The 26,287-nt window shown below is 38.2% G+C and overlaps 1 protein-coding gene and 1 long non-coding RNA gene across 2 annotated transcripts in view; one reads left to right on the forward strand and one right to left on the reverse strand.

Annotated features, from left to right (window-relative positions):
* Window positions 1–215: 215 nt before the first annotated feature.
* LOC135153577 (uncharacterized) lies at window positions 216–9,152 on the reverse strand. Its single transcript, XR_010293050.1, has 3 exons — window positions 4,066–9,152; window positions 1,174–1,277; window positions 216–600 (listed from the first exon to the last, which is right to left on the reverse strand). It is a non-coding gene; the product is annotated as an uncharacterized LOC135153577 (long non-coding RNA).
* A 6,187-nt stretch (window positions 9,153–15,339) lies between these two features.
* LOC129257420 (TBC1 domain family member 5-like) overlaps window positions 15,340–26,287 on the forward strand; it is a 37,933-nt gene continuing 26,985 nt past the window's right edge. Inside the window, 5 exon segments of the mRNA XM_064096849.1 lie at window positions 15,340–15,476; window positions 15,478–15,517; window positions 17,446–17,614; window positions 20,273–20,381; window positions 21,116–21,286. Of these exon segments, the coding sequence (XP_063952919.1) occupies window positions 15,426–15,476; window positions 15,478–15,517; window positions 17,446–17,614; window positions 20,273–20,381; window positions 21,116–21,286 (540 nt within the window). The 5' untranslated portion in view covers window positions 15,340–15,425.

Raw genomic sequence — 26,287 nt, forward strand, 5'->3', positions numbered from 1 at the left:
AGATATATATCACACTTGCATACAGGGATGAGGTCGAGGCTGATTCTTCCGAGTCATGAGGCAGCTTGAGAGAACTTCCCATAGATTCTGTACAGTGACTCGGACCAAGGCCAGCAAAATGTTGCCTCGAGGTCAGCATTGACTACATCCCTGCTTGGACTTGAAAAGATCCATTGATCTGTGCACAAAAAAAAGAACACTGCTCAAGACATTCATTATTGATGGACCTTTTATTTTTATTTTTCAATGTTTCTTGCTCCCGAGGAATTACTTCTGAGATTCAGTTATATGAAATAAAATTTCATATCATCTACATCAAGTGTTTCACCACAGAATGTCTTGTTTGAAATTGACCTATCATGCAGAAGACCACAGTCCTTAAGGTTGGCATGAAGAATCCATAGAAGTCCAGTCAGGAAAGCCACAAGCGTCTCTGCTTGAAGGAACAAATCTGGTTTCCAGAAGCAGTCTAATTTGAGATGAATTTGGAGAGCTTCATGGAGTGAAGATTTTAAACAAGCAACGCCCTCATTCTGAAGTCCACTCTAAATGATCTTACTACAGACAGGAGCAGCTCTGAATTCAGTTCTGATAATCAACCTGTCCATAAAAAAATAATAATATAGGAAATAATGCAAGCCCATAACTATACATACATGTAGCTTGGGTTAGTTCAAATTTTGTCCTTTCAGTGCAAAAACGCCCTTAGCAAAACATTTTTGTGCACCCCATTGGTGCAGAAATGCCCCTATGCCTGCTGGTAAGGGCGTTGTTTGCACCGACATGATGATATGATAGAGGGAAAGTGGCTTACTCCTGAGACCATAGTAATTGGCAATTTGCCATGATGTAATCTAAAAAAGTGTGAACTGATTGTTTTTCCCCAAATAAATGAATCATGGAAATTAAAATATGCAATAAATCAAATCAATGAAAGCAAAATACACACTTTCATACAGTACACCTTGGATGAGCACAACAACCACCCCCTCCCCTCCCCCCCCCCCCATCAATGGGATGTCTTCATTGCTGAGAAGTCCAGTCAAGATAGAGATTTGTGTTTGCCTTTTTTTCATTTTGCATTATCCTTTGGTCAATGTGTACAGATTTCACCCCATCCGCATTACAATCATGGTGAATTATTAATAATAATACAGTTTACATGTAACCTACCATTCAAGAGTTGATAAAATGAATCAATCAGCTGGTTGCAAGAACACACATGGTAGCAGACACAGTTATGGTGGTTCGGTTTATTCCAGACTTCCTTGTCATAACTGTAGTAAGCAATTAAAAGCAAAAAGCAAAGAGATAATACATGTTCATGAAATTAATATACAAGTTAAGCTCAGTTGCCAGTGTGTTAATCATTATAGTAGTCCCAGGGTGTTTTGATTAAAGTCACTTCTGTCCTGGGGAGGGGTACTATGGTTCCTCAGCTATGGGCGGCGCAATAAAAAAATTATGAATCATACCTTTTGCTTTAATTTACTAAAAAAAGCTTGTAATAGAATGCTAAACTTTGGTGTACATATTCCTTTCTAGAGCATTCCTAACAACTTTACTTTAAAAAATCTGGTATAAAAAAAAAATCCTTTCATGTTTTTTTTTAAATATTTTTTCTTAACTTCTTAAATGTATTTTTTTTTTTGGTTATTTTCAAGACAAAGTTCATCAGTGACATTAAATTACTATTGTCAATAAAAAAAAATTACCCAATTAACTTTTTACATGTAATCATGTTTTTGTCTGACATGTACTTAAACAAACACAATGTTGCAAAATTTCCTGACCCTGTACCTGGGAATTGCAAATTTGGTCTCAAAAGTTGCGCGAGACTTGAAAGTAAAACGCCAGTCAGTGGTGCGGTAATAAAATTTTGAGTGGCAGATTTATTCTGAAAAATGTGAAGGGGGACCATATGCCCCCCCCCCCCCCCGAGTATTGTGCTTGATGTAAAAGGATGTAAAAAAAAAATCATGATTATGCATTCAATATTAATAAAATGATGATGCACCATATGAGACACCCTTTTACTGTAAGCACCTGGAAAAGCATTGTAATCATCCATTAAACAATTTAAAGTGAAAAAAAATCTGTCATCTATATAGCACCTCATGTGCTTGCATAAAAATCAAGTTAAGACTAGAGTCAGTTAAATAGTAGCCCGGGGGGGGGGGGGGGACTCACAAAATAATGCATATGGGGATGTGCCGCTGGAATGGGTCGCCTTTTTGGAAGAAATCCCTAAACATGGGGTATGATTTTATGCTGGAAAATCCCTAAACATGGCCCAATTTTTAGATACTGGCCTTAAACATGGGTCCATATTCTACTCTTGTCTTTGGTGCAAATACAAAATTACCTTACATTTTGGGCGATAACTTTTTTCTTTTTTTTTTTGCTTGTCAAGTTTTCCAGGCGAAAATGTGCCCCCCCCCCCCTTGTGGAAATCCTGGATCCGCCCCTGTAATGAATCCCTAATAATGGGTACCTTTTTAGCCGAAATGACCTGTAAATATGGGTACGGGTTTCAAACCTTCAGCCGAACACCTTTGTCCAAACCAAATCTAAGTACCTTCCCCCCGGCATAGTAGACCTACATATTGAATCTAAAAAATAGATAAATTTAGGCTTACATGTAGGCCCTATATCTTTTTATATTTATATGTGATGGATATTAAAAATGTGACTCATACGGCACATCATTACAAATCAACGACACAAATAGACTGTCCTTGCAAAGAACCTCTTGTGCAATCTGCCCGTAAGAAATTTTAAAAAGAGCCCCGGGCGGGCAACTCCCTGTTCAATGTTAAAACTTCCCAAAGAATGTGGCAGATGTGGCCAATAGGTTTAATAGCCCAATAACATCTTTAAAAATAATTAATAATATAGGCCTACATGTAGACCCCCTATACCTTTTTTTTTTTTTTTTGGCCTGGCGAAAAATGTGGAGAACCCCCCCCCCCCTCCAAAAAATTAAAAATAAAGGAATAAATAAATAAAATAATATTAAATAAATCTAAACAATTCCTCCAAAGTCAAGAGCAAAATTTTCATTCTGTCCCAGGCCAGGCAAAGGAAAGTCATAAAAAGGGAGGTTAGACAGACTCTTAAAAAAGAGAGACTAATGGAGAGGATCTAATAATGGAAGTCTTTGATTTAAAGGTAAATTCCAGTTTTGGTAACGATCTCAAAATGACTTTTTACAGAATCCAATATAATGACCACCCAAGTGTCTGTTTGTATGAATAAAAAATATGTGCAAAAGGATTCTGGAAGAAATAGTGTAATTGCTGAGAAATAAGCAAAATAAGCGCGGATTCGGGCACTTCCGTCGGGTCTTTATTCCAGCAATAATAATACACTGTCCCACGTGTGCCTATCTGTGTTGGCGATCTTCAGTGTGATCGTTTTTCAGCTTAGATTTTATGATTTCACAGAGTTCAGTTTATGTAACTGTACCAGATCTAGATCCACGATGATATAGTAATATTTAAACTTGGTTTTACAGACTGTCTCACGAAATCAGTGTTTACTGCAACTACTATCATTTAGCTTTAAAGCCTAACGTTAGATTAAAAATCCTTTAAGTTAAAAACAAAAAATTGCTTTCTGTCGAGTGTTTCTCAAGTTGTGGCCATTCGACTGCATTGAATCCATTTACTGGATGGTTATTAGCCGTTGAAACTTATATAACTTAAAAATCATTTCAAATATGAACAATGATAATCTTTTAAGGTCATTTTCGATGTTTCATACATAATTAGAGCCTACAAATTTACTTGCTTCAGGGTGATTTTTAACAGCACTGCACCGGGAATGTCCTGCCGTGTTGTTGGTACAACAGTGCATTACCGACACAAAAAGTCAAGTGTGGGACTGGGTTTAAACTGTGTGGTAAAAAAAAATTTGAAGGTGAAATTTCGACTGGCGATAAAGATACATTTTCACATTTTACAAAATAATTTTTTCCCTGGCATAGGTCTAAAACATATAAATTCTCTGAAAACATACATAATGGAGAAAGAAAGCAGTGAAAAATGAATATTTTCTACTTACTCTCTTCCACAATCACGATTATTGCAAGGATTATTTTGCTTCATCAGCTAGTCTTGTGCTGCAGACCCTGTTTACAGCTGCAAATCAGCTGCAACTTGCGTTCAATCGCAAGCCTTTTTCTTGCAACGCAAATTGGCGATTGATTGCTAGTTGCAGTCGATCGGGATCGGCTGCAAAGTTGCAGTCGATTTGCAATCAATTGCAACGTAACTTTCTTGCAACACCCCAGAGAAGTGCTAATTCGCAGGGGAGGAACGTAATTCCGGGTATGAAAGTTTTTTATATTTTCTTTAGAGACATGTTTTGATTATACTGTTCTCATGGATATTGTAACGTTGCAGACATGCGTTATTGTAAAAGCAGTATATTTATATTGACTCTTGCCATGAGACAAATCGAAATTAAGGGTTGTTGTAAGCAATATTCAGTGCAGTCCCATTCGCTAGGTTTTGTGCTGGTTAGGTTAGATTAGTCTGGAGTGTAGGATGGGGGATCGGGTCCGGACACTTTATATTTTTGAAGCCTTCTTTTTTGTCTTTGGATTACACTAAAAATATTAATTCAATAGTTATAATCATCTTCAATTTTGTTCTCTCTAATATTTCCTAACATTTTGAACTAAAAATTGATGAAACTTCGCTTGTAAATTTTTCCAAATTAGGGCCTACTTTCTAAAAATAAAATTGATCGTCCGGACACACAACCTGTCCGGACACACAACAACTGGGTATACTGTAGATCTAACTCACCCACGGCTACATCTAGGGTGTCTGGAGAAAAAAATTATTTTTCTTATTTCAAGAAAATATCACATTTTCTTTGTGAATTTGAAGAGAAATGACCTTCAGACTGACAGAAATGTAAAAATTTTGAAAAAAATCCAATTATTGGCTGCAAAAAAGAAGAATGAAATTAGGTAAATTTTCAGCATTTCTCTGCCATAGACTGTGTAGTTAAGAAATGGACACACACAAATCCAAATTTTTAGCTTCCGAGAGCTGTTATAAATTTATTATTAATGCCAAAAACTTGTCCATAAAGAGTCCAATAGGATTTTTTATGCTCTATCTGATGGTATGATTTTCATAAAGATTTGGAAACCAGATCACAATGAAAAATTGCGACAAAGTGAAAAAAATTGTGCAAAACAGAAATTTCATTTTCCCATAGAAAACGTATGGAGAAATGGCAATCTCAACACACACAAAAATAAGGGTTTACAATTTATCTCTAAATCCTTATTTAAAATGATCATATAAACTTGTCCTTACTGTCAAAAGATGCCCCTGAATTTTCTCTTTTCATACATGCCAAACACAAGTTAATAATCAATTCAGATCACATTTTTCTAGTAGCCTGAACTTCCCTGAAAAAATGTGCCATATTTTCCCCTAAATTAGCCTGTTTTATGCTGACACTTTTCAGTGTGGCTTCAGACACCCTACTACATCTCAGCCGCCGACTACAGAATAATTGAAGGCACGGCGCATTCAACAAATAACGTTAATTTACAAAAAATTAATACGAGGACTTATAGAATGAAGTCCTACGAAACTTACGAAACGATGTGAAGTCAATTCCTCATAATTTGATGAATATCCCTCAAAAAAGACAAAATGCGTCATTTAAGTATTTTAACTTTTAAGCGTTGATTTTTCTTCTCGTTGACAAAATACGAGAGCTACCTTTCTAGCTCTCAAATTTTTCGTCTAATGAGCGAAAGAGGGCGCGCGATTTATCTTCATATCAAAGACACTACAAAAGTACAATTGAAAGACTAGACACAGAAATTATCTTACACGTAAATCGATGCAAAACTGTAAGACTTTGGTGGAACGTTAATTGACAAACGAACGGTAGCACTTGCGGGGCTTTGTTCAAGGACAAGGTACATAGAATTTTCTATATTTTTTGTTTAATTTGTCATCGTTTTGAATATTTTCCAAAAAGTATTATCGTCAGCAAAAATAAAGTTTAAAAAAAAAGTTATTGCATTTATTGGGGTCTCTATTTTATCAAACAATTATTGGAATTGTGCATACAATGAATCATGAATCTAGTTTTAAAAATACCACCAAGCTGAATTAAGGTTGCGAACTGTATTAGCGCCACCAACGACCTTCCTTTTATTTCCGTGGAAGAGACGTGCGAAGCCACTTTCCAGGCGGAGGTAAGTGATTTTGCTCTTTTTTGTGTCCTTTTTAAATTAAAAAAATATGTTAAAAATTGATAATGGAACGCTTTCTACCAGAAAAAGCCCTGGTGAGTAGCGGAATGGGTTTCGGCTAACATCATTCATGTTATGAAGCGATGTTAATGACAACTCTAAAATCCACTACAAAAACACGTTGGTTGTGCGAGGTTCGTATAGCATATCCTAACCTCGCAAACTGGGCGTTGTGGCTAGCCTGGAGGCTTCTGGGAGTAAAAGTCATCTACTATACGTAGGCTTACTCCCCCATGAAGCCTGGCACGGCTATGTATTGGCTCCCACGCACCAACCAAAAAGGCAACTATAAAAATGCGCCAAACTGCTAGTTATGTTTAGAATCTGAGGTTAATAACAAAATTAACAGCAACACTTCTGTACATCATGGGTAAAAATATTGGTTGGCGACGTTTGGCAAAAAAATTGATAGTTATGGTTATAAAATGACACTAAAATGCGATAAAATAATAAAAGTAGAAGAGAGTTTGCTTCAACTCGCAAGTTGAAGTGCTAGCGGGACATTTTAGCACTTTTTAATCTAGCACCGCTCATGATTTTGCCGCCCTCTATACGCGTCACGTAACTAGGTTGCAATAACAATGGAGTCAAGATGGCGACGACAACAGATGTAAGTAAACTCTCTTCTACTTTTATAGTAGATGACTTTTACTCCCCAGAATTAAGTCTCCAGGCTAGTTGTGGTGTGCGCCTGTAATCCAAGCTATGTGGGGAAGTTACAAATTGATGCAGAGGTTCGAGGTTCGAGCCTTGGTCACGTCTTTCGGATGGTGACGTTAAAGGTCGGTCCCAGACGTAAATAATCATATCTGATTGATACACGTCTGACAAAACTCAAATACACACACACTATAGTCACGTATTGTATTACCGGACACTATCATGATTCCGGACACGCATGTTATTAGTGCGTAAAAAAAATATTTTACCATAGGACTTCCGCAGTTCAATTTCACAGAGCAATACATTAAGATTGCAAAAACAAGGCGAAAAAAAAATCAAAGTTTTAGTTTTACCTTATTTATCTCTAGATTCTAATGAATGATAAAATGCTTAAAATATCATAGTTTTGCATTAACAATTAATATATTTTCTGACGGAAATATGGGCCTGATTTGCCGAATTTCAATCTTGTCTGCTCCTTCGATCGAATGTTGAGGTGTGGTGTATTGTTGGTGATAGTCGACGGCTAGTTCTCAAGGTACCGTGCGCGAGGTTTACTGTGATTAGAGCCGTCGACGATCGACAGCGCGTCGATAGAACTTTATGCAATGAGCGTCACAATACAAACGAGCATAATATTGGAAAGTGCCATGGAACACGCAGAACTTTAAAAAAAAAAATTAGTTAGCAAACACAAATTTATTACCAACATCTGCTTAGATTCGATATAAAAAAAGCAAACAAAAAAATTAGAATTTACTCATAATTATATATGAAGAAAAATTCACACCAATTCTTTCTTACATCATTATAATCAAGAATATCTTTACCCGTACGGCGCGCGTCCAGAATCATGATGTAATTTGTCACGCACGAAAATAACTGTTTTTCGTGGAGGGCAGGGAAAAAAATACACGGGGGCGGCGGGCGAATTCTCCCCGGAAATGCCTAAAGTCGCCCTCGAAATCACCAAAAATCATGCTTTCGGGGGTGACATAAAATCTGGAAGTCGCCCCCAAAATTATTGCCGAGCGATAACTCAGCGGGCCCCTAGCGCCATATGCTCGAGCTCCGTTTGCCATTTAAAAATCATCAAAACTCCGCAGTCATGAACAAGCCTTGAAAATAGCTAGGACACAGTTTCATATTCCCAAGTTGCGTCTTTTTTTCTGTACCAAGTTTTTCCATACACATGGTATGGAAAAAAAATCAACGCAACAGTCCGGAAACAGTTGCAACTATAGGGGTCCATTATGACTACTACCATGTGCAATTTCTAATGCACATATTCCCGCTACAGATATCACAATCCTGTGATAAAATAATAATTTAAATTACACAGGAGATAAATCCCAGAGTCCAGTAACCACGCATGGCATTGGTGAGTTGTCATTCGGCTTTGCTTGTCTAAACGGAGCCTACATGTATTAACATCCAAAATAACTTACCTTATTTGTGAATCATAACTTAAAAATCATTTGTTTTATTGTTCTAGGGGATGAGGTAAATATCAGACAAATTATCAAACAAAGTTCCATAGATATTTTACAAGGCCGGCGGGAGGCTCACGCACGCACGCATTGGCTCATGTACTAGCTAGCCAGTCTGAGCTCTGGGGGACAATTCGCTCTGTAAAGGCCTCAATGATGGTGATTTTCTGTTTCAGATATCTAGAGTTTACATTTCAGGTATATTATTTAAAACTGCCAATAAAGTTTGATGATTTCTTCATTGTCATGTATATTTAAGTTATTAATGAACACATTCTCACCGAATTTAGACTTCCCCATAGAGAAATGCAATTTTCATGGAGATCTGTGTTTTCAAAGAACTTCAGGAAAAGTTAGGGTATGTGGGCCTACAGTACATATTAGTTACTACATGGCCGAGTAATTATACTGGAATAGACGGAGTAGAAATTAGATATTGAATTCATTTCTTTGACTTGCATGTATAACCAAGTCCAACTCACAGTCACACCCACACAAACACACCCACATCCAATATTCTAAGCATGAAAAAAATAACTTTAAAATTATTCTTTAAAAAAATATTTTTTTCAAAAATCATACGATATTAACAATAAGGAATAAGTGAACAGGTATTCCTCAAAATACAAAAAAGTGTCATTTGAAAAGAGCCCTCGAATTGCAAAAAGGAGCCTCCGAAATTTTACAAAAAATTGAAATTGGAGCCCCCCACCAAAAAAAAAAAAAAAATTCCCTGGTGGAGGGGTATGCGGCAAGTGCAATGCAAAGAAAACTGTTGGTAAATGTAAAATAATTTTATCATATTCATAATTTTCCGAATATTTGGAATAGCAAGTGCAAATTTTTCTTGATTGTATTCCCTCTAGTTGTCATTTTTAAAGCACTGAAATAAAGGTGTTTTTTTATTATGTTGATTCAATAAAACTCATGAAAAAAAAAGGTGTCCAGCAATAGGATACACTGCCAAACCTCAAGTGATGTTCATGTAGGCTCCACTCCACTTCACCACCGCTACACTAGGAATCGCAGTTCAATTCAGGAATATTCGTGAGTAGGACTATACATCGAGATCTGATGCAAAAGCAAAACGATCCCGATCTATAGTCCTATTATGAATATTCATGAATTGAGCTGCGATTTCCGTGCATGTGCAATTTTCGTTTGCAATGTTTTGGAATTGGCAGTAAATTAATACGTGTGAGGAAAATGTTACTGGCTCTAAATCACCAATTTTGAGACTGAAAGAAGTGTGGAAAAGAAGTGAAACTTTGTCTTTGTGAAATGTAAGAATATTAAGGCCTGGTCACACACCGCCCGAGCGTTGTTGGAGCGGTCATGGAGCGGTAGGGAGAGAGGGTCGAATTTCGACAACGCTCGTCACCGCTCACAAAATTGGGGAAAAAACGAAAACATGGGTGTTGCCTTAGCGGTGCACCGCTGAAGCCAGCGTAGCTTTAGCATTGGTTTAACGGTGACTCGAGCGTTGATAGAGCGGAGTTCTGCGCATGCGGGCATCGCACAGTGGGCCAGAATGAGTTGAAAGTGCGCCAAAATTATTTTCCGTGTTATATTTTTACTTTAACATGTAGATTAAGGGTAATTTTGGGCGTAGAATCAACTGAACATAATTTAAAGCCCATATGACGTCACTTTGATACCAAATTTTGATTGGCTGCTTAAAGAAAAATTACGCTAAACAATGTGAAGTATATAAACTTTGTGTTATGTGTTACTTTAAGATTGATCAGAGTGAATGTTGGTTTATGCTTCTCACATTGCCTAAAAAGTGTGTATGAGATCCTGAAAATAATTTATGGCATCAAAATGATCATTAGATTAAAAAAATACTTTAAAATCTGGAAAATATTAACTGTGCTTTATCAAGCTGTGTAGACTTGGTTAAAACGCAGAGTATATAACACAACGACTGTTTTACTATGATGAGGGTTTTTGGCTGAAATTATTCTACAAGTACTGTTATCTCTGGAAGAGGGCTGGGTAGCCCTTATATGCGTTATCAACCTTCATTTTGTTTACATTATGCCCGGAATTTCATGGAATAGAAGGGGAATCGTCCCCGCCGTGCAAAATTGCAAAAATGAACGGCAATGTACACCCCACACGGTGCGCTGCGATGACTGCACGGTATAAAAATGACCGTTTTTGAACAGGTTTTAAAGGTTAGACATCGGGCAAAATGATGATGATAGAATTTAAACGGAAATCAAAACGTTTCTCATGTAAATGCCAAAAAAATGGATTATCAGCTCATTTCGATTCCAAATGAGCTCCTTATTCATTTCTCCCCGTATTTATAGCCAAAGTCTGGTACCGCTCTGACACCTCCATACCAACGCTAAACCACTAAACTACTTTAACGCCCAGCACCGTTCCAGCAATCCCGTGTCCGCTCGGAAAACGCTTACAACCGCTCCACCAAAGTTTGTGAACCGTTTAATCACCGGCCGGGCAACGCTGGCGAAGCAGCGATTGTCCAGCGTTCAAGATTTCTGCGATTTCTAGCGGACCCAAGCGTTCACGAACTTTCGTCTAGCGGTGCCAAACTTTGACTGGGCATTGTTAGAGCGGTAGTCAACTTTGCTGGAGCGGAAATTTACCCGCTGCTCACCGCTCGCAATATTTTGAGCAGCTCAAAACTTTCGGAGCGGTAGGAGGGACCATCAGCGGTGGCCGAGCGTATTCGGCGTTGCCTTAACGGAGGCCAACTTTGGTTAAACAGTGGTGAACGGTAGCGAGCGGTGATGATTTTTTCTCTCCGCTCCAACAACGCTCGGGCGGTGTGACCAGGCCTTTAGATCTAACGTTAGTTATTGTTTTTATACATCAAAATTTGTTCTTCATTGTAACATAAAATTATAATGCCAGAGAAAATTATCTTTATTCAAGTACCGGTATAGTGATTTAAATTAATTGATTTAAACATTTAAACTCACACAAAGGTCTTCTTTTTAAAGGTACATGTACCAGTACTAATACTTGCCTTTTTTTTTTCTTGTTATAATTTAATCCTGCTATTAAATAGACCCTTTTTTTTAGATGAAAATTTATTTTTTATCAAATTTTGATTTTTTTTTTAAAATGGAGAATCAAGCATTTTCCTTTGCATAGAAAATTGGTAAATGTACTTGTCCAGTAATTTAGGGTGATCCATTGTACATGTGACATAGGAAGATGATAGTTAGCCATAATGGGTAGGTGTAGGTGATAATATATCACCTGGATAAGCAGCCATACCCCTACATGTATGTTAAGGTTGATACCTTGTAAACATTACAAGTAAATATTTCTTTGGCTTTGCTGTTTGGAATAGTCTCACCTGGCCTTAATAAGCAGCCCTACTCCTTTGTTAAGGTTGATACCTTGTAAACATTACATTTCAAGTAAACATTTATTTGCCTTTGCTGTTTGGAATAGTCTCTCCAGTCTGCGCTCTGTAATCAGATTCTTCTATCTGTAAGTAGAGTACTGAAGAGTAGCATCGTTTATTTGTGTGCATTTCAGCATTTTCATGATCATAATTTTTTGGAGCCAGATGAAAAATTGCCACATTTCAGATTTTGGATAAATCTGTTTATTGATAGCCCAAATGTGTTTATAATAGCCCAAGGTAAGGCCAAATTAATCCCTAATACACCCCATTGAAATCAAGTGTAGCTCTAGGCCTGGTTCACAAATCTTTAGAACCAGTCCTATTCACATGTATATTGGTAACTGGTACATGTGAGTAAGTAGGATTCATACTGCCACAGATCTTGGGTTCCAATGGGCTGATAAACACCGAATTTGGGTTGTGGATGTTTTTCATCACGCTCTGCCAATCATACCAACTCTCAAACATGCTGAAATGCTAAAACAAAAAAATTGTTTCGTCATCAGTCATCACTTTGTTTCTTTATACACTACTCAAAAAAAGTTAAGGACCACTTGTTAAAACGTACATAAAGATTTTATACAAGGTGTTTTATTTCTGGAAATACCTCAGTACAACTGTCCTAAATGTCCTTAAACACGCTGTAATCAATTTCACGCATGGGTGGTTTCAGTTGTTGCACAATGTCTCTCGCATCACTGCACATCCTGAAAAGTGGGCCCCGAGGGGTATCAGCTACCGACATGAAGTGGTAAAAACGAATGTCTGAGTGTCTTTCAGGCAGTTCAGTAACGAGTGTGACCACCTCCTGCAGCAATAACGGCTTCACAGCGCTGTCTCATGGAGCTGATGAGGCGATTGATGTCTCTGACGTCCAGTGCATCCCATGCAGCCTCCAGAGCCACACCCAGCTGCTGCAGTCCAAGTGGATGGGCTTCGAGCTGCTCGAGACTCCTCCCCATCATGTCCCAGACGTGCTCTATCGGGTTTAAGTCCGGGGACCTCGCTGGCCACTCCATACGCTCAATCCCCTGGCCCTCAAGGAACTCGGTCACCACCCTAGCTCGGTGGGCACGGGCATTGTCATCCATGAAAATGATGTTTTGTCCCACATTTTCTGCAAATGGCACCACTATAGGTTCAAGGACCTCATCCCTGTACCTCACTCCTGTCATTGCTCCCACTGGGACCACGTAGAGACGAGTACGGTTGGCGTAGGTGATGCCTCCCCACACCATGACGCTGCCTCCCCCATAACGGTCATGTTCTGCAATACAGGGGTCTGCAAATCTCTCTCCTGGTCGCCTCCAGACTCTCGAACGTCCATCATTGTGGTCAAGGGAAAATCTGCTCTCATCTGTGAACAGAACTCTACGCCATTGCTGTCTGGTCCATCTGACATGCTCCCGGGCCCAGTTGAGACGAATTCTTCTGTGAGCAGGGGTGAGTGGGACACACTGAGCTGGCCGTCTGGCATGCATATTGGCTCTGTGAAGTCGGTTACGGATTGTTTGAGTGGAAACAATCACTCCAGTTGCTGCAGCGAAGTCATTGTTGAGGCGGCGTGCACTGTGAAAGCGGTTGCGGAGGCTGAGATTCGTCAAGTAGCGATCATCTCTAGGGGTTGTCGAAACTGGTCGGCCACTGCGGGGTCTCTCGGAGTATAGCCCTGTCTCTCGGTGTCTTTGATTTGCTCTGCTAATGACACTGTGTGACACGCCCATCATTCTGGCTACTCTTCGCTGACTGAGGCCAGCTTCCAGCATCCCTAGGGCTCTGGCTACATCTGTTTCACTTAGGTGGTGTCTTGGCATTGCTGTTGTAGGCAAGTTGTTGATTGTACAGACTAAAGACGGAAAATGCTTTGGAAGACACTTGTCTTATGGCCCACTGCAATGATGCCAGAGACATCATGAAAGAACTGCATGTGTGAAATTGATGTCATTGTATTTGATGGCATTCTGGACAGCTGTATCTTGGTATTGCTATTGTCAGCAAGTTGTTGATTGTAGAGACTAAAGACAGAAAATGATTTGGAAGCCACTTTTGTACGGGCACATTGCAATGATGCAAGAGACATGAAAGAACTGCATGAGTGAAATTGATTTCATTGTGTTTGATGGCATCCTGGACAGCTGGATAGCAATGCCAAGACACCACCTAAGTGAAACAGATGTAGCCAGAGCCCTAGGGATGCTGGAAGCTGGCCTCAGTCAGCGAAGAGTAGCCAGAATGATGGGCGTGTCACACAGTGTCATTAGCAGAGCAAATCAAAGACACCGAGAGACAGGGCTATACTCCGAGAGACCCCGCAGTGGCCAACCAGTTTCGACAACCCCTAGAGATGATCGCTACTTGACGAATCTCAGCCTCCGCAACCGCTTTCACAGTGCACGCCGCCTCAACAATGACTTCGCTGCAGCAACTGGAGTGATTGTTTCCACTCAAACAATCCGTAACCGACTTCACAGAGCCAATATGCATGCCAGACGGCCAGCTCAGTGTGTCCCACTCACCCCTGCTCACAGAAGAATTCGTCTCAACTTGGGCCCGGGAGCATGTCAGATGGACCAGACAGCAATGGCGTAGAGTTCTGTTCACAGATGAGAGCAGATTTTCCCTTGACCACAATGATGGACGTTCGAGAGTCTGGAGGCGACCAGGAGATAGATTTGCAGACCCCTGTATTGCAGAACATGACCGTTATGGGGGAGGCAGCGTCATGGTGTGGGGAGGCATCACCTACGCCAACCGTACTCGTCTCTACGTGGTCCCAGTGGGAGCAATGACAGGAGTGAGGTACAGGGATGAGGTCCTTGAACCTATAGTGGTGCCATTTGCAGAAAATGTGGGACAAAACATCATTTTCATGGATGACAATGCCCGTGCCCACCGAGCTAGGGTGGTGACCGAGTTCCTTGAGGGCCAGGGGATTGAGCGTATGGAGTGGCCAGCGAGGTCCCCGGACTTAAACCCGATAGAGCACGTCTGGGACATGATGGGGAGGAGTCTCGAGCAGCTCGAAGCCCATCCACTTGGACTGCAGCAGCTGGGTGTGGCTCTGGAGGCTGCATGGGATGCACTGGACGTCAGAGACATCAATCGCCTCATCAGCTCCATGAGACAGCGCTGTGAAGCCGTTATTGCTGCAGGAGGTGGTCACACTCGTTACTGAACTGCCTGAAAGACACTCAGACATTCGTTTTTACCACTTCATGTCGGTAGCTGATACCCCTCGGGGCCCACTTTTCAGGATGTGCAGTGATGCGAGAGACATTGTGCAACAACTGAAACCACCCATGCGTGAAATTGATTACAGCGTGTTTAAGGACATTTAGGACAGTTGTACTGAGGTATTTCCAGAAATAAAACACCTTGTATAAAATCTTTATGTACGTTTTAAAAAGTGGTCCTTAACTTTTTTTGAGTAGTGTATAATCTCATTATCAGATCTGTTTGTTAGCAAGACTAGTCTGGGAGGAAAAAAAAACCACACCTTACGTTTCTGAGGAGAGACAAGTAGTTTTTTCACCAAGGTACTTTCAGCAGAACAGAACTGACGTTTGCTGAAACTTGGCCATATCATCCCATGACCTCACCTGTGTCTGACCTTCATGGTTGGTTAGATGTCCAACACCCTTTCACAAATTACAAAGTCAACACCAGTTAGAGGAATGCAGAGTAAGTACTTATACCTAGATGTTTATATTACTACCCATAAGTCCAGGAGAGGAAATAATTTAATGTTTAGAGGCTATTTCTTTGCCACATTTGGGTGATTGATGAGTTTTATGAGCTATTTCTTTCAGTTTAAAGGCTGCTTTTTGCTGAACGAGTCATCATGCTGTAAAAGTATCTCATTATTCTGCTGTATAAAGAATATTGATTTTCTAATTTCTTGAATATTGTTTGTGGCAGATCTTGGGGCAAGTTTACGAGATAAGATGGTCACACCTGAGCATTGCATTTTGCAAATTTTAGGTTGGATTTTTGGTTTTCTGTTTCTGTTTTCTGTTTGTGGTAACTCCCGTAGGAACTCGGTAGGACAGCATTTTTTGCTGGTAAACGCCAAGCTGGTATATATATAACCAATTACCTTGGAAACATTTTACGTCTAGGTTAATCAGTCATAGTGCCTAACGTAATAGACGACAGATATCACTCTTGGGCCTTTTTGTCTCACCTGCATAGCAGAGTGAGACTATAGGCGCCGCTTTTCCGACGGCGGCGACGGCGGCGGCGTCAACACCAAATCTTAACCTGAGGTTAAGTTTTTGAAATGACAGCATAACTTAGAAAGTATATGGACCTAGTTCATGAAACTTGGCCATAAGGTTAATCAAGTATTACTGAACATCCTGCCTGAGTTTCATGTCACATGACCATGGTCAATGGTCATTTAGGGTCAATGAACTTAGACCATGTTGGGGGAATCAACATCAAAATCTTAACCTAAGGTTAAGTTTTTGAAATGTCATCATAACTTAGAAAATATATGGACCTAGTTCATGAAACTTATACATAAGGTTAATCAAGTATCACTGAACATCCTGCATGAGTTTCACGTCACATGACCAAGGTCAATGGTCATTTAGGGTCAATGAACTTTGGCCGAATTGGGGGTATCTATAGATTTACCATCATAACTTTAAAAGTTTATGGATCTGATTCATGAAACTTGGACATAATAGTAATCAAGTATTACTGAACATCCTGTGCAAGTTTCAGGTCACATGATCAAGGTCAAAGGTCATTTAGGGTCAATGAACTTTGGTCAAATTGGGGTATTTGTTGAATTACCGCCATAACTTTGAAAGTGTGTTGGTCTAGTTCATAAAACTTGGACATAAGAGTAATGAAGTATCACTGAACATCCTTTGCGCATTTTAGGTCACATGACCAAGGTCAAAGGTCAATGAACTTTGGCCATAATGGGGGTATCTGTTGAATTACCATCATAACTTGGAAAGTTGATGGATCTTTCTCTTGAAACTTGGACATAAGAGTAATCAAGTATCACTGAACATCCTGTGCGAGTTTCAGGTCACATGATCAAGGTCAAAGGTCATGTAAGGTCAATGAACTTTGGCCACGTTGGGGGTATTTGTTGAATTACCATCATATCTCTATAAGTGTATGGGTCTAGTTCATAAAACGTGGAAATAAGAGTAACCAAGTATCACTGAACATCTTGTGCGAGTTATAGTAGTTTTCAAAATCAGCACTGCTGCTATATTGAATCGCGTGATGCAGGTGAGACGGCCAGAGGCATTCCACTTGTTATCAAAGTGGAGACAATGGCAGAGTTGGGATTCGAACTCACAACCTTGCGATTATGAGTCCAATGCTCTAACCACTGGACCACACGACCCGTCCTGAGGGTGAAATCGCTTGTTGACCTCATGTATTTCTTGTACTACAGAAATCTTTTTTCACTGGTTTCAGATGTTGGAAGTTGAGCAAAAAAAAAAGGTAACTCAATTAGAAATGAAAAAAGTAAAGGCAAAGGGATGAGAAAAAGGATGTTGCTTTTAAAATTGAAATGTTTTGCATCCAATATTATATGTAAAATCATGAGTAGAGTTATATTTTCTTGAATTGCTTTGCAGCATCACAGGACCCGCTGTCTGAGTTTCAGCAGTCAGAGATCAAGGAGGGTTCCACATCTAAAGAAATCCAAGAAAAACCAGGACAAGGCAGGGATGCCCAGATCGTAGCCAGGGAAGTTGACAATGAAGAAGACACATACCACAGTAGCAGTACTACAAACTCTTATAGGTAAGTTATGAAGTAAATTTCGGGTTCGTCTACTCCTGTGTTTCATCTAATCCCAGATGGTCTAATCACAGTTTGTCCATAAGCAGTTCATCGTCTAACCATGTTTGGTCTAATTGCCATATAGCCCTTTTACCATTTAGTCAAATTTCCAATTAGGCTGTACCCATTTCGTCTTATATCCAATTGGTCTAATTGCTGGTCTAACAGATCAAGTGGATCTAAAAGTTGGTCTAACAGGCCAAGTGGATATCCAATTGGTCTAATTGCTGGTCTAACAGATCAAGTGGATCTAAAAGTTAGACCAAGTGGATAGTAAAAGAAATAAGTATAGCCTGGAAATTAGACTAAATGGCAATAAGACCAAATGGTTAGTAGATGAACTGGTTGTAAACAAACTAGGATGAAACCATATGGGGTGCGACCCAATGGTGAATAGACGAAGCAGGTGTATACCTATCAGCAACAAATCTTTTATAGAGCATGTATCTTCTGCATTGATGTTGTGGTTTGCATGAAATGTACATCTATCAACATCCTGTTGTAGGTTTCTCATTAACACTTTATGACCTAATTTATTTCCTGTTAACTGACACCTACATGAAGTCAGCCTGAGGAAGCCTGGCCGACCATTTATGTAATTTTATAAATGGAGAGTAAGTTTATGTCCAACTTCATACAGTCATTGCACTATGTGTATGTCTCGGAATTGAAAATTTTGAGATAGACGGAAAAAATTGAATGCCTGTTATTATTATCACTGTTATCATGATGCATAAAAGGAATATTTTTAAAGGTTTCTATTTTATAAAAAGAATCCCCTCTCCAAAAAGTAGCCCCCCAAAAAAATCAGATTTCCTTGCCTTAAGAATTTGGGTCTTTGAGATTGTAAGGATGAACAGTATTTATTTCTATATATCAATGACAGATTTTTTTCCCATTATGCCTTCCTCAAAATGTTGTATGATGAATTCATAACATTAAAATATTACACCACATCAATTCAGGAATTTTTCTTTTTAAGTCTTGCAAAAATTTTGAGACCAAATTCGAGATGGCCGTGTATGTAGTTTCGAGTTTCTCAACATTTGTAAGTGCATGTCAGACCCCAATTTGTTCAGAAAGATTTCGCATACAAATCCAGTGCAAAGTTTGTTTCTAGTCGAAAATTAATTTCCTTATTTTTAATTAAGCTAGCTAAATAACAGCAATCAATTTCATATTGTTTGTGATTAAAATAGTATCACTGACAATTTCCTTTAAAATAAACAAGAAAAACCGAAAAGTTTTTAAATACAGAACTACAATTCAAGTAAAAATAAACAAGAAAAAACGCAAAGTTTTTAAATACAGAACTACAATTCAAGAAAATTAAGAAATAATAAGATAAATGAGAAAACATTTTGATAGTTTGAATTTCATCCATGAATTAGCATTATTTGTTCATAAAAGTTTCTACGTTATAAAATAGAATAAAAAGGTGGAGTGAAATTCAGCTATGCAACCCCATATATTGTGTCATTTTCTTCCATTATGCAAATTTTGGTTGTGATTAAGCAACCTGAGGCCTTAGGGGTTGAGGCTACCTGGGAATGACTGACTGAAAATACCCCAAGACTACTAGGGCTAAACAAACACTTAATAGGGAAAGTGAACGGACCAATACTATTTGTGGTCTGCCAATGAATGTATGTTATATTAGCTTGTCTCAAAATAAACCTTTTGAGATTTACTGTTAATGATACAGATAATGCATTTGCATGAATCTTATTTAGAAACTAAAATATTTTAAGAGGAAAAGTGCTTGTTTTGCTCTTAGTTTGGTGACATAAGTATTGTAGTATGAAAGTATTGAGCAGTGTTATCATTCAAATGGGCCTATGTTACCAGACTACACTGCTCACAATGTTGCACTATGGGTTAGAAACCTTGCCAGGGCCCCATCTTACAAAGAGTTGCGATTGATCTGATCAACCTCAATTATGGAAAGCCAGAAACGCCCATATCTAAAATGCGTGTTTGTGCAAAATATTTTCTAGATATGATGTATATTGCATAAAATCATTGTTTTCTTGACAATTTTGTGAGTTCGCCTTTGTTTACAAAGGACACTTTGCAAATTTCATGTAGAAAAAATTATGACACTGATGGATATCCATAGAGTTACGATTGACTTTTTTTCATGTGTTTTATTGAATCAGCATAATAAAAAACATAAACAAAAAATATCAATTATTTTAACAATAATAATGATAAAAATCAACAACAACAAAAATAAAACATGACATTAACATAATTCATGCAAAAAAGCAGCTTATATTCATGTAAAGATATACGAATACATATTACAACCTAATATGATGACAGTCATCTTGAACTCTTGTAAACTTCTATACGCTAAAAACGTAAAATGACATTGTTCTACAGACCATGACAAACACAAAGTTTAATGAACACAATTTAAATTCCCATTTTCTTAGAGTTACGATTGATTGGATCAATCATACTCTTTGTAAGACAGGGCCCAGATGTGAGTAGTTAAGGACTTAAGGTCTTTAAGTTTGTGCTCCTGGTTGGTACTTGCTTTAATACAGCTAATCTTGTAATATTCTGTTAGAATTTCTGATTATACTACAACTTTTATTTCTACTCATACCTCAGGGATGAATGGTTTCGCCTGTTTGAGCGTGATGACTATCTACAGGTAGTTAAACAAGAGGGTAAGAAAGGCAGATTAAGGAGCAGTAGATTCCGAAGTATCTGCTGGAAGGTGAGCTTTACAAATATTGCCAAACATCTTCACTTTAAAGCCTATCCTTTAGTTATGGAAATCCTCCCAAAAAGTGCATGTCACTATTCTATTCCATTGCTAGATCATATTCATGCATGTGCCCCCAAAACAGTTGTGATATTAAAGTGATCATTTCCCTTTGCTCTGAATTAAACAATTCTCATTTTGGTTCTTGGAAATGGGCTAAACATTAGGCTTATCACGTAAAAAAATACCAGCCCAAAAGTTTAAAAGTATCATACGTACAGGAACTATATTAAAACCTAGGAGATGTAAACCAAAGTTCGAAAATAACTGGGGGTTGGTGTCAATGACTATGTTTATAGAGCGAATCTGTACACTACACCACATAACTTTAGATGAACCCAGTATGACCTACATACAGTGTGTACAAGGTACACTGAATGTAGAGTGGAGTTAACATTGTAAGGAGATACACACAGCAGAAGGCAGTCAACACAGCCAACATACTGTTTGGATTTGAGAAAACTGGGCATATAATGTCATTATTGTAACTACCATGACTTTATGCTCAACTTTGTGCACGATTTTATATCCTTTAGCACAGGAGAGGGTCATCAGTCATGTGTAAAATCATGCTTTAGTCAGTCACTGAAGACTGCAACTTTGTAGTTCATTGTGGAAACTGCATTTCAAAACAGCTTTACTAATATTTTTCATATACAAATTACAAATGATTTCCCTCTCCCCAGATCTACCTAGAATGCTTACCTGATGACAGAACGACTTGGCAGAAGTCTGTGAGGGCCAATAGAAAGAAATATGATGGCTTCAGGGAAAAGTATATACAGAGCACAAAAGAAGGACTGATGGATAGTGCACTGGACCCTACTCTCAATAACCCACTATCGCAGATGGAAGAGGTAATATTAATAAATATATACCAATTGTATATAGTATTTATAGAGTGCTGGACCCTACTCTCAATAACCCACTATCGCAGATGGAAGAGGTAATATTAATAAATATATACCAATTGTATATAGTATTTATAGAGTGCAAAATATATATGGATAGTGCGCTTTACCCTACACTCAATATCCCACTGTCGCAGATGGAAGAGGTAATAGTAATAGATATATACCATTTCTATATTATAGTATTTTTATAGAGCGTAAAATGACTGATGGATAGTGCACTGGACCCTTCACTCAATAAGCCACTGCCGCAGATGGAAGAGGTAATAGTAATAAATATATACCATTTCTATATTATAGTATTTTTATAGAGCGTAAAATGACTGATGGGTAGTGCACTGGACCCTACACTCAATAACCCACTATCTCAGATGGAAGAGGTAATAGTAAGAAATATATCCCACATCTGCAGTGCTATAGTGCATTACATACTACAACATTTTCAGATCCAAGAGAAATGGTGTGGAAGTGGAAAACCTGTGCTGTAAGTCTTTTTTTTTCAAGTTGAAAGTTCAATACTTTTTTCGAGCATGATAAAGTGAACGTTGTGGCAAAGTAGATTAGTCTCTGAACTTTGAAACAGGTGGTCATGGTTTCAAATCCCAGCCATGGCATAATTTCATGCATTAATCCACATTGTGCTGCTCTTAACCCAGGTGAGGTGAATGGGCACCCTTGATTGGTTGATTGATTAATTGGTTGGGATTTTTTTACCTGATTGCTAAGAAAGCATGAATGCTTGTAAGCAAGCAACCAGAGGACCGACGGCTTAAGGTCCTCTCCGAAGGACCTGGTAATGAGGATTAATGCCTTACCAAAGGGCAATAGCGCACCAAGTGTAAATCGAACACGGGTCACCGGAATACGAATCCCCCGCTCTACCGACTGAGCTATCGTGCCTCCTCCTGCAGGATCAGTTCCTTGAATCCACACAAGGAAATAATAAGAGGCAGAAGAAAAGGGAAAATCAAGAGTGGGTGAGAAAGGGAAATTTAGAAAATATTTTACACTTTAGATAAAGTGAGGTTAAAGTGGTTTCTTGTTGAGGTTTGATAGAAGATGTGCGACTAGGTGAAAATTTATGGTAAAAAAAATGATAATAAAAAATATTTAATAAAAAGGGATTGTTTATATGATACTATTTGATTACTTGAATATGAATTACTTGTTTATAAAATTTTAATTTCTTCTGTATGATGACTAAAATCTATCTGAATTATGTTCTGAATTCCAATTTGAATATTCAGCTGAATTATATGACATTTCTTAATCATTAAGATCAACATAAAAATAATTTACAATCACAAATAAGTAGAAAATATCACAATTTATGAATTGAATTATCAGTCAACAAATATCCTATTTCATAGTATCTGTATCCATTTTCTATTTATTTCATGTTGATAATCCTGTATTTTTGTATTGACTTGTAAACAAAAAAAATTTCCATTCTGGACAACATATATTGAATTGAAATACATGTAACTGTTGAACTAAAATTGAATTAAAATATGAATTCATTTGGTAGTCAGCAAAATTGACAAATATTATACAAATATACAATGACACTCGAGGATCTGGCTAAAACTATTCGCATCGATCGAAGGAACATCACATAGTACTATTCTCCCGAGGGCCATCGGCCCGAGGGAGAATAGTACTATGTGATGTTCCTGAGTGCGAATAGTTTTAGCCTGTTCCGAGAATGGGTCATTGTATATTTGTTTTATATCTCTTCCACTCATACCATTTTACAGCGAAACGATTTTTAGTAAGTCGATGTAGAACAATCGTTGAGAAGTTGAGAAAATAATAGGTCTCGCCGTATGGATCGTCTGTTCAGCGAGCGCACCTGGCCCGGCACCTGGTTAGTGCAACTCGCCGAAAGTTTCCTGTGGCATGCAGTGGAGAGTGCCGTTTGGCTGAGCAGCGCTCTGCTCGCATCGCGTCGCACAGCTCGCGAATCACGAGGTAGGGGGGGGGGAAAAAAAACCTATAGTTCACTTTTTCCCTAGGGAAAAAATGGACTATGCGTGACGTCAGCAAGGAAAATGAACTATTTCACAGCAAACGTTTTTCGTAGTAAAACTATTATTTTTATCCTTGTGTACACTCTCAATACAACAATCTTAAGTAAGGGATATAATTTGAAATATATCCCACATCTGCAGTGCTATAGTGCATTACATACTACAACATTTTTCAGATCCAAGAGAAATGGTGTGGAAGTGGAAAACCTGTGCTTTAAGTCTTTTTTTTTCAAGTTGAAAGTTCAATACTTTTTTCGAGCATGATGAAGTGAATGTTGTGGCAAAGTAGATTAGTCTCTGAACTTTGAAACAGGTGGTCATGGTTTCAAATTCCCAGCTATGGCATAATTTCATGCATTAATCCACATTGTGCTGCTCTTAACCCAGGTGAGGTGAATGGGCACCCTTGATTGGTTGATTGATTAATTGGTTGGGATTTTTTTACCTGATTGCTAAGAAAGCATGAATGCTTGTAAGCAAGCAACCAGAGGACCGACGGCTTAAGGTCCTCTCCGAAGGACCTGGTAATGAGGATTAATGCCTTACCAAAGGGCAATAGCGCACCAAGTGTAAATCGAACACGGGTCACCGGAATACGAATCCCCCGCTCTACCGACTGAGCTATCGTGCCTCCTCCTGCAGGATCAGTTCCTTGAATCCACACAAGGAAATAATAAGAGGCAGAAGAAAAGGGAAAATCAGGAGTGGGTGAGAAAGGGAAATTTAGAAAATATTTTACACTTTAGATAAAGTGAGGTTAAAGTGGTTTCTTGTTGAGGTTTGATAGAAGATGTGCGACTAGGTGAAAATTTATGGTAAAAAAAATGATAATAAAAAATATTTAATAAAAAGGGATTGTTTATATGATACTATTTGATTACTTGAATATGAATTACTTGTTTATAAAATTTTAATTTCTTCTGTATGATGACTAAAATCTATCTGAATTATGTTCTGAATTCCAATTTGAATATTCAGCTGAATTATATGACATTTCTTAATCATTAAGATCAACATAAAAATAATTTACAATCACAAATAAGTAGAAAATATCACAATTTATGAATTGAATTATCAGTCAACAAATATCCTATTTCATAGTATCTGTATCCATTTTCTATTTATTTCATGTTGATAATCCTGTATTTTTGTATTGACTTGTAAACAAAAAAAATTTCCATTCTGGACAACATATATTGAATTGAAATACATGTAACTGTTGAACTAAAATTGAATTAAAATATGAATTCATTTGGTAGTCAGCAAAATTGACAAATATTATACAAATATACAATGACACTCGAGGATCTGGCTAAAACTATTCGCATCGATCGAAGGAACATCACATAGTACTATTCTCCCTCGGGCCGATGGCCCTCGGGAGAATAGTACTATGTGATGTTCCTGAGTGCGAATAGTTTTAGCCTGTTCCGAGAATGGGTCATTGTATATTTGTTTTATATCTCTTCCACTCATACCATTTTACAGCGAAACGATTTTTAGTAAGTCGATGTAGAACAATCGTTGAGAAGTTGAGAAAATAATAGGTCTCGCCGTATGGATCGTCTGTTCAGCGAGCGCACCTGGCCCGGCACCTGGTTAGTGCAACTCGCCGAAAGTTTCCTGTGGCATGCAGTGGAGAGTGCCGTTTGGCTGAGCAGCGCTCTGCTCGCATCGCGTCGCACAGCTCGCGAATCACGAGGTAGGGGGGGGGGAAAAAAAACGTATAGTTCACTTTTTCCCTAGGGAAAAAATGGACTATGCGTGACGTCAGCAAGGAAAATGAACTATTTCACAGCAAACGTTTTTCGTAGTAAAACTATTATTTTTATCCTTGTGTACACTCTCAATACAACAATCTTAAGTAAGGGATATAATTTGAAATATATCCCACATCTGCAGTGCTATAGTGCATTACATACTACAACATTTTTCAGATCCAAGAGAAATGGTGTGGAAGTGGAAAACCTGTGCTTTAAGTCTTTTTTTTTCAAGTTGAAAGTTCAATACTTTTTTCGAGCATGATGAAGTGAATGTTGTGGCAAAGTAGATTAGTCTCTGAACTTTGAAACAGGTGGTCATGGTTTCAAATTCCCAGCTATGGCATAATTTCATGCATTAATCCACATTGTGCTGCTCTTAACCCAGGTGAGGTGAATGGGCACCCTTGATTGGTTGATTGATTAATTGGTTGGGATTTTTTTACCTGATTGCTAAGAAAGCATGAATGCTTGTAAGCAAGCAACCAGAGGACCGACGGCTTAAGGTCCTCTCCGAAGGACCTGGTAATGAGGATTAATGCCTTACCAAAGGGCAATAGCGCACCAAGTGTAAATCGAACACGGGTCACCGGAATACGAATCCCCCGCTCTACCGACTGAGCTATCGTGCCTCCTCCTGCAGGATCAGTTCCTTGAATCCACACAAGGAAATAATAAGAGGCAGAAGAAAAGGGAAAATCAGGAGTGGGTGAGAAAGGGAAATTTAGAAAATATTTTACACTTTAGATAAAGTGAGGTTAAAGTGGTTTCTTGTTGAGGTTTGATAGAAGATGTGCGACTAGGTGAAAATTTATGGTAAAAAAAATGATAATAAAAAATATTTAATAAAAAGGGATTGTTTATATGATACTATTTGATTACTTGAATATGAATTACTTGTTTATAAAATTTTAATTTCTTCTGTATGATGACTAAAATCAATCTGAATTATGTTCTGAATTCCAATTTGAATATTCAGCTGAATTATATGACATTTTTTAATCATTAAGATCAAAATCAAAATAATTTACAATCACAAAGAAGTACAAAATATCACAAATTATGAATTGAATTATCAGTCAACAAATATCCTATTTCATAGTATCTACATCCATTTTCTATTTATTTCATGTTGATAATCCTGTATTTTTGTATTG

This window comes from Lytechinus pictus, chromosome 3 (genome assembly GCF_037042905.1).
Source record: "Lytechinus pictus isolate F3 Inbred chromosome 3, Lp3.0, whole genome shotgun sequence".
Taxonomy (NCBI): Eukaryota; Metazoa; Echinodermata; class Echinoidea; order Temnopleuroida; family Toxopneustidae; genus Lytechinus; species Lytechinus pictus.